Raw genomic sequence first — 9,365 nt, 5'->3', positions numbered from 1 at the left:
TTCTTTTTTCTTTTTTTTTACTGTGAATAATGCTGTACCGTAAATCATCACGCAGTCTGGGGACTATGAGAAGAATGCCAGACAACTTCTAAGATTTCTCTTTCACATGAAAGCATGCCTACCTTCTTGCACAGGTTTGAAGGAAATCAGTGCTGTTTCTACTTCTTAGTTAATGAAAATGATAGCTTTTGAAGAATATGCTATTTTCCAGAGCTAAGAAGTCCAAGGCAGGTAATGAACATACTAGGTTTTTAATGTCTGATACTCACTTTTAAGATGACCATGTATATTCCTTTTGTACTTGGTAAGTTGTTTCTCTATCTGAACTTATCTTTCTTAAGAATATATGAACCCATACACAGTCCTGAGAAATACCTTCGTACTATTGTGCATATTTGTCTGAGAGAATGAAATATATATAGTGACCTAGGTTTGTGTTCATTGTAAATGGTAAGATTTATGAATTGTCGAGTCAACCTTACAAAGAATCCTGGAAATGAGTGATCCTGATCTGACTGTGATTTCTCCCTGAGGTCAGCTCTAGGATACCATATTCTGAGTCTTTATGCCACTTAGTCATGATGGGAATTATAGTTGACCTGGATTTCCCCATTGACATTTCCACTTGATTAGCTGTGTTTCATTCTAGACTTAAGTAGGAGGAAACTTCTGTTTTTCTTCTCAGACATATGCTCTCAAATCTATAGAAGTCAGAAGTCCTAGCGGAATCACACAACAGACATTTCTGGTATGTGATTCACCCATAGGGACTATGTGGGCATCAGTACAGGGCCTCCAGGTGTTACTTAACAAATTAGAGCCATTTCTTACTAATTCAAACTAATTGGACAAAGAAAAGTCTGAATTAGTAAAATCTTTAATCATATACTTAAGAAAACCTTTTAATTGTAATAATTTCAAACTTACAGAAAATTTATAAGAATAATACTTGAAGTGGCCATATATGTTTTACCCAGATTACCAAATTTTTAACATTTTAAACCACACTTGTTTTTATCTTTCTCTCTACTGTGCCTGTTTATATTATTTATTTTTTCTGCACCATTTGAAGAGTTATCCTTTTATAACTCCCTTTACCTCGTATTACTTCCTAAGTATTTCCTAAGAATAAGGGCATTCTCTTATGTAGCTACAGTACAGTCATCAAATTTGGGACACAAATGGATACAATAGTTTTTATCTAACTACCATTCATAGTTTTCAATTATCCCAATAAGGTGTGCATGACAGCCAGCAACTACATTCCTGAATCCTCTTGGCTGCACAGAACCTTAGAGATCAACCTGTTCAATATCTATAAACCTTTTCAAAGTTTTTTCCTTCGTGAGCTCCAGAAACATTACGATTTCATAAGCAATCAATCAGAAGTTAATATCAACATTAGAGAATGAGTGTAACCACACTGCATTCACATAATCTCAGCCTAAAAACAAAGAAAATTAGATTTCAGGCTGGCCTTTGATGCAGAATTATAAATGTGCAACTCCTGTTTGGCTTTTGAAATATTTAGATTAGTTTATCTAATCCTGTTATAGCTTTAAAGATCTCCTGGCTAGAAATGATTGATTCAGTTGAAACCTTTCCCTTTTACATAGGAAGAAACAAGAATCTAGGGAAAGTGTATTACTGAAAAGTAAAGGGCAAATTGAGATTGCACCTCAGTATTCTTTGTCCTATAGCCTACTTGCCTTTAAAAGAGGAGTCTTCAAGTAATCAATCAAAAAACTCACGGGAAGGGCTTCCCTGGTGGCACAGTGGTTGGGGGTCCGCCTGCCAATGCAGGGGACATGGGTTCAATACCTGGTCTGGGAAGATCCCGCATGCTGCAGAGCAACTGAGTCCCATGCGCCACAGCTGCTGAGCCTGCGCTCTGGAGCCAGCGTGCCACAGCTGCTGAGCCTGAGTGACGCAACTGCTGAGGCCCATGCGCCTGGAGCCTGTGCCCTGCAACGGGAGGGGCTGCTGCGGTGAGCGGCCCGTGCACCGCGGCGAGGAGTGGCCCCCGCTCGCCGCAACTGGAGAAAGCCCACACGCAGCAGCGAAGACCCAACACAGCCAAAATTAAACAAACAAACAAATAAATAAATAAATAAAAACAACTCACGGGGAATACATTTCTAGTACTGGAATTTCAGGAAAAAACAGGTCACTGGTGGATCAGGAGGTAGGCGTGGGTTTGATTGAAAATGGGCACACGGGAACTTTCAGGTTAATTAGGCTCTGAAAATATACTACTAGGTTAGGCTCTGGTTAACTTGTTTTCCCTGAGACCAGGCCTTGTTAAGAAGAACCGAATGCGCTGGCTTATTTCAAAATGGTTCCTTTTCTCTTCCCTCTGCAGGAAGCACAAAGTGGTTTTTTCCCGATATTTACTGTGAGAAACTGGCTGGCCTCCTAGGCGTAAATCTCACAATACTGTAGAGCATGACTCTTTTCACCCCCATTACCATAATCTTTGTTTAAATTCTTATCTTTTGCTTGAACTATTGCTAAAGTCTTAACTGGCCTCCCCATTTCCAATCTGTTTTCCAGTTTGTGTTGCCAGAAGATCTTTTAAAAGGAAAACTTGGTCATCTAATTTCTCACATTAGAAAACTTTGATGGTTCCCCATTGTTTACGTTACAGTAGAAGTCAAATTCCCTTGGTATTGCACACAAGACTCTTCATGAAGCAATACAATATTCTAGTCTCTCCGTCCAATACTCTTCACCATACCCCTTTCATCTGGGCAGGCTGATACCTGGTAGCCACAATCTCCTATGGGTCCTGCTGTTTTAGGTCTCCTGTTATTCCTGCTCCTATAATGACCTCCACCTCCTTGTCTATTTAAAGAAAACCTTATCATCATTTACACAAACATTACTTGTTTTCTGAAGGTTTTTCTCCCATCCCCCATCTTCCAGCACTGACAATTCCTTTAAAAATAGCCCCTATATATTTTTCATAGCATCTACAGTTTTTTGATTACACTTAACTGATGACACAAACTATATCTTATTGCATTTGAATCCCCAGTGCCTAGCACGGTACTTTGTGTATAAAGTGGCCATATGACTAGGTTTGTACCTGTTGACCTGGCTTAATTATTAACTGCACTCTCTTTTATTCTCAGAAGGGTCTTGTTTGGCAGATAAGCAATATATGGCCACCCTCCACATGGTATACGCCTGGTAAATATTTGAATGGATGAAGGAGCCTTCGTTTTCAGAGCATCTGAGCACTTACTACTATACAATAAATATAGGAAGAATTTAAAAAAAATTTTAAGTTAGTTTCTTACGATGTTTTTTGCCTTAGCTTGACTACCGCTGATTTAACTTTGCTTTAATTTACCTCGGGCAACACCGCGCTCAATTGCCTCCTGGACTCGCAGCATGGTTTCAGACTTTGCTGTAACTTGTCTCATTTTGTAATCATCAGCCAGATTTCCTGATGCCAGTCTTTCAAAAGGTCAATAAATTAATAAAAACCAGATAGCCCGCAGTGGAGGCTGATATGTAAAAACAAAAGGTGTCAGAATCACCACCTAACTCTCAGAAATACTGCCTTCACGTCTACTTCGTCACAGCGGGCGCCAAGCATCTGTTTTGCCCAAGACAAAAATGGCCTCCGTCAGAGTCAATTCCCTTTCCTTTGCGGACCAATCGAAACCTAGCATTCAGGGCACCCAGTGTCCTCACTTCCGTCTCAGCTGCCAGGATCTCTAATTCTCTTAGCGAGTCCGGACCGGTCGCCTCCAACTCGGAAGGGCTTCGGCGGTTGGGGCGGCCAGGCACGCAGGCGGCGGGCGGGATGAGCGCGGCGCGTGGCGGAGCGGTGCGGACGCTGCGGGTGCCAGGCCGCCACGGCTATGCAGCCGAGTTTTCCCCGTACTTGCCGGGCCGCCTGGCCTGCGCCACCGCGCAGCACTACGGCATCGCGGGTGAGGCCGGGCCGCGCTGAGCCGCCGGGGCGGGGGCGGGTTCCAGCTGAGCTCCAGCTCCCTCTGGTGGTCCAAAAGCACTTCCGACAGTAGACGGCGTCAGAAAAGAACACCAGGGGAAGCAGAGGAGGAACGCCTGGCTCCCTGACCGCCTTTGTCCAGTGTGGGGAGTTGGTTTAGAGTCGAGTCCATCATCTTTTCCAGTTACAGTGCGGAAGTAGCGTGTGGAAGATGCCTAGTGCCCCTAGTTCTTATGCCTTAGAGCGCACCGACACCATCGCCCCTAGTGACACACACCCCTCCAGGTACACGTGGCCATGCGGAGAGCGGGCTGAACCTGTGGGGCCCCTTCTACCGGTCCGACGGGACCAACAGCTCTTGGAAGACGGTCTGCAGGGCCACCCCAGTACCCACTAATTGGACCACATTCCCCACAGGCTGCATTCCGGCTGTGCGTCTTAAGGATGCTCCTGAGCAGACGCCAGGAGTTTCCCCGCAAGTGCCAACACGAAATTGTTCACGTTCTTTTCTCGCTTTTTCTTGTCTCCGGAGGAATACAAACATTTGCAGGCAGTTAAGAGGTTCAGGTTAATGGTCTCTGGTCCTGGACTAGGTTGAAAGGCGGGGTTCTATTCTTGACTTACGGGCTTTCTTTTAATTCATCTCGTAGCTGTTGTATAACGCGCTGAAGGTCTATGAAAAAATTCATTGCATAATGTCAGCTCTCAACAGTATTTTTTGTTGGGTCCTACAGTGATTTAGTGATTTCTAAAACTGAGAGGGAGAGAAATATTTGCCTTAATATTTTCACCATTAGCTTTTAGTGGTTGCAAATTCAGGTTTACAATACTTGCCTACCATTTAGGTTGAAGACTCGTGAGTTTGTAATGATATTTTAAATTAGATCCTTAAAAAAAAGTCTTAAGAGGAATTGATATTTTTTTAAGTCAGTCATATTTAATAGTTTTCTTTCCTTCAACCCAATAACAAATATAACTTTTAAAATATGCTGATCCTTTAGTAAAATAATTCCTCTTTGGTAGTTAATGATATGTTGTGTTCAGCATTTTACCACCAAGTACGTGGTGAGTTCCAGTAGGCATTTTGTTTTAAAATTCCATGCTGAATTTATTTTATTTTATTTTTTAAAGTATGAAACCAGTACTCTTTATTTATTTTATTTATTTTTTTTAAAATAAATTTATTTATTTATTTATTTTTGGCTGCGTTGGGTCTTCTTTGCTGTGCGCGGGCTTTCTTTAGTTGCACCAAGAGGGGGCTACTCTTTGTTGCGGTGCACAGGCTTCTCATTGCGGTGGCTTCTCTTGTGGAGCGTGGGCTCTAGGTGCACGGGCTGGGTAGTTGTGGCTTGCCGGCTCTAGAGCACAGGCTCAGTAGTTGTGGTGCACGGGCTTAGTTGTTCCGTGGCATGTGGGATCTTCCTGGACCAGGGATTGAACCAATGTCCCCTGCATTGGCAGGGAGATTCTTAACCAGTGTGCCACCAGGGAAGTCCCAGAAGGTATTGTAGATTTATTGTGAAGGCAGTGTGATGTAGAAGGTACACAATCCTTGGGGTCTGTTAGCCTGAGGTTTCTCACCTGTAAATAGGGATGATAACACCTGTTTGGGAGGTTTGTGTGCCTGTCAACCTGCCTGGCCATAGAGTATGCACTTAAATATCTCTCCCCTGTTAGAGCTGTGTCTGGATTCCAAGCATAGGTGAGATGGTAAGCTTAATATTTAATTAAGCACAATGTAGAGAGAGAGACAGAAATGGAGAGCACGGTCCTGATCATTTTGTATACATGGCCTCAAGTAACTTGAAATTTGTGACTGTAAAATTAGGTACTCAGTACTTGATACCTCTTTGCCTTGACATGGTCCCCCAGCGGGTTCAACAGCATGACCTCAGCAATTTTCTCCTTAGGCTGTGGAACCCTGCTAATACTGGATCAAAATGAATCTGGGCTTAGGCTTTTTAGAAGGTAAGATGACTCTAACTATTAAACTTATACGTGTTCTCTGTTGCTTTTAAGACCTTAATAGAATTAGTTTTGAATCTTTGTGATCAATAAGATGTTTTAATTTGCCGTATAAAAGAACCTTCAGGATTTGCATAGTATAGAGCTTATTTTTGCCATGAACTTGTGATTATGTCACTTTTCTTCTAAAGCTCTTGTCTCTTAGCATTCACTTATACATTGTAAAACTTAAACATAAAAAACTGTGAGCTCGTTGGTATACTGTTTGACATTCCTATCTTTGCTTTCTTCTTAATGTACTTTAGCTTTACTCATTCAGGAACTAATTATCCATTTTGTGGATTATCGCTTCTTTCCCTTTCTTCTTTCCATGCCTGTCTTGTCTGTGTGACTGTTAGACTCATTAACGTCTCCATCAGAGTTAGTCAAGGGTAGAGAAAGGAAAGGAAATTTCATCAGAAATAACTGCCTGCTGATAGCTCAGGTGAAAGATTTATGGGAAACACTGAAATTATTGATCTAAATTAGTACTTTCAAGTGCTTGTTCTTCCCTCCTATGAAACACAGAAAGCAGTGAGCACCCAGGTGTGGCAGCATGTCCTCATGTAAATGGTATTTCTAGTTGGGAGCCCTGATTTTAACCTAGCTGTGCAGTTTTCTGGCTGTGTGACTAGGCTGTTCTTTTAAGCTCTCTGAAGTTGTTTCTGAATCTGGCAAGTGCCTGCTCTACGAATCTCCCATATTTGTGAAGACCACGTGAGATAATGTGTGTTAAAATAGGTGATAAACTGTAAAAAAAAAAAAAAAAAGCAATGATTGTTATTTTATGTTCAGCTGCCTATGTAACTAGATTTTTTTGTTTTAATTTTCCTGGTGTAGCTTTGACTGGAACGATGGTTTGTTTGACGTGACCTGGAGTGAGAATAATGAGCATATCCTGGTCACCTGTAGTGGTGATGGCTCGTTACAGCTCTGGGACACCGCCAGAGCCACAGGGCCACTGCAGGTCTACAAGGAACACACTCAGGAGGTAGGAAGGGAATCTTTCTGGGCTGATTGTTTTTCTTTGGTTGAAATCCATTTGGGGGTGGAAACATGGGGGGATGTCTTCAGGGGACAAGAAGTTTAAGCTTTAGTGTTTCTTGTACATGTGTACATGTTAGATGTCACTTGTTATTTGATTCTTCAAACATAAAGTACCTTTTAGCCTAAGGAGCTGGGAAAGAAGAAAAGGTCAGGCTTCTCATTAGTCAGTAAAAACGCCTCCGGTAGGAAATATACCGTGGCACCGGTTCCTCCAGAGGCGCATGGCTTTCTTTACGCTGTAAGGAAGGATATGCCTCCGTACGCTGCCTTAAGATAGAGGTAGGTGGACTTTTTCACAGAGACATCATAAGATTGCCTTTAGGACTTCACTATGATTCCTAAGGATTTTCAGAATATATGGAAGCAAGAGCTTGAAATACTGACTATAAGGCAGAGCTTACCAAAGAAGTTTAAAAACTAAATCTCTTACACGTGCTAGATATTGTGTGTGTGTATGGGTAGCAAAGAGAATAGTTTGGCCTTCAGTCATATTAAAATACGTATATACTTTTCATGAACATGATGGTAAAGACATTCTCTTTTGGTGTTTTACCTTAAATGTTTTAAGAATTTTCTCAAGGTAGCAATAGATGCTTCAAATGAAAACTTGCAAATTTACTTTCAAATTTGTGCCTGGCTCATGGAAAGACCTCAGTAAATGCTTATTAGGTGCAAGAATGTTAGTCTTTTGTAATAATAGACTGGTTATGTGAGGATTCTAGACATCATTTTTATAGTTCTAGCTATTAAAAATGAATATCTCTAAGATCTGACTGAAAATAATAGAAAATTTTAGTTCCTCCATATTATTGTAAAGGAGACTCTTTGAATAAATGTAGTTATAAATGATCGTGTTTTCATAGAACCACTGAATACCAAGACAACTTTGGTAAAGGAGGAACTTTAGTTTCAGCATGGTCAATGCAAAAATCCCCACGAAGCAGCATGTCCAAAATTCAGACATTTTCGTGGTACCTTCATGATTTTTGCCATTTTCTTATACCACTTAGATTATGATTAACTTAATGTTTTTCTTTCTTTTTTAAAAATATTTTTCCTCTCAAAAGTTTTCTTTCTTTTTCTTAAATCTTTGGGCCTTGTATTGCTTATCTATATAAATTCTAGGGCTGTAGCTAACAAATCGTAAAATAATATATCCAGTTTTATTAAATGGTAGATACTGATTTAACGTGTTTCTTTAAATGAACTTTACATAGTTATTTCACTTATTCTAAAACAGCGCATATTCATGAAACCATGGAATTGATAGCTTAGTATGTACATTTATTTCATGTATGGTAAAATAAATATATAACGAGTAAAATAAAATGTATGTACCAGTTAAAATCATCTCTCGTACAACCAATGGTGTTTGTACTGCTACTACTCTGGAAAATACTGTTTGACAATGTTCCGTGTGATGGTCACGCGGTCTTTGCTTCTGCTCATTGAAAGTGAATTTCACTGTCTCATGTGATAACTTATTTGACTTTTTGATTGCTCTATTGGTTAGATAATTGCTCTCTTAGGCCTAAATCTACCTTCAATATCAACGAACTGTTGCTTCAGATTCCTTTCTCTGACATGGTGAGACCAAGTGCAGTCCCTCTTTTCCAGGAGAATCCTTGAAAATAGCTGTCATGCCCCCTGTAAGTCTTCCCTCTTCCAGACTGTACACTTGTAATTCCTTCGACCTGTCCTCAGGTTACACGGTCTCTATATCTTTCTCCGTCCTGGTAAACTCCTTTGGGTGATCTCTTGTTTTACACTGTTGCCTTTAATGTTGTAAAACCTAATTTATTCCAGAAATGTGTTTATTAGTGCTGAGCTTTATATGACTTCGCCACCATGATCTTGAGCCTCTGTTTCTAATAATATTACCTAACATGGCTGTGCATTTTCCTCAGCCACGTTGTAGTGCTGGGTTACTTTCAGTCCACTTGTAAAGATCTTTGTACTATTGTTAAGCCAGTGGTTTACATCATTCTATAATTATGTAACTGGTTTTTTTGAACTGAAGACTTATTTTATTGTTTGTTTTTTCAGACTGTTGTTCTAGGTTGTCCTTCCTCATTTTCTTGTCAAATGCAATTTTTTTTTTTTTGCGGTATGTGGGCCTCTCACTGTTGTGGCCTCTCCCGTTGCGGAGCACAGGCTCCGGACGCGCAGGCTCAACGGCCATGGCTCACGGGCCCAGCCGCTCTGCGGCATGTGGGATCTTCCCGGACCGGGACACGAACCCGTGTCCCCTGCATCAGCAGGCGGGCTCTCAACCACTGCGCCACCAGGGAAGCCCTCAAATGCAATTTTTGATAAGCATTTTGTGTCAGTTAGATGCCTTGGCTGTTAC

General features: G+C 41.1%; 1 protein-coding gene across 2 annotated transcripts in view; it reads left to right on the top strand.

Annotated features, from left to right (window-relative positions):
• The first annotated feature begins 3,714 nt into the window (after positions 1-3,714).
• PEX7 (peroxisomal biogenesis factor 7) overlaps positions 3,715-9,365 on the top strand; it is a 99,749-nt gene continuing 94,098 nt past the window's right edge. Inside the window, exons 1-3 of one of the 2 annotated variants that reach the window (XM_032651657.1) lie at positions 3,715-3,944; positions 5,875-5,932; positions 6,809-6,959. In XM_032651657.1, the coding sequence (XP_032507548.1) occupies positions 3,815-3,944; positions 5,875-5,932; positions 6,809-6,959 (339 nt within the window). In that variant the 5' untranslated portion in view covers positions 3,715-3,814. The remainder of the gene's footprint in view (positions 3,945-5,874; positions 5,933-6,808; positions 6,960-9,365) is intronic. The other variant, XR_004352582.1, reaches the window with a different exon arrangement.

The sequence above is a fragment of the Phocoena sinus genome, chromosome 12, assembly GCF_008692025.1.
Source record: "Phocoena sinus isolate mPhoSin1 chromosome 12, mPhoSin1.pri, whole genome shotgun sequence".
Lineage (NCBI taxonomy): Eukaryota > Metazoa > Chordata > Mammalia > Artiodactyla > Phocoenidae > Phocoena > Phocoena sinus.
This window is presented reverse-complemented; position numbering and strand designations above follow the sequence as displayed.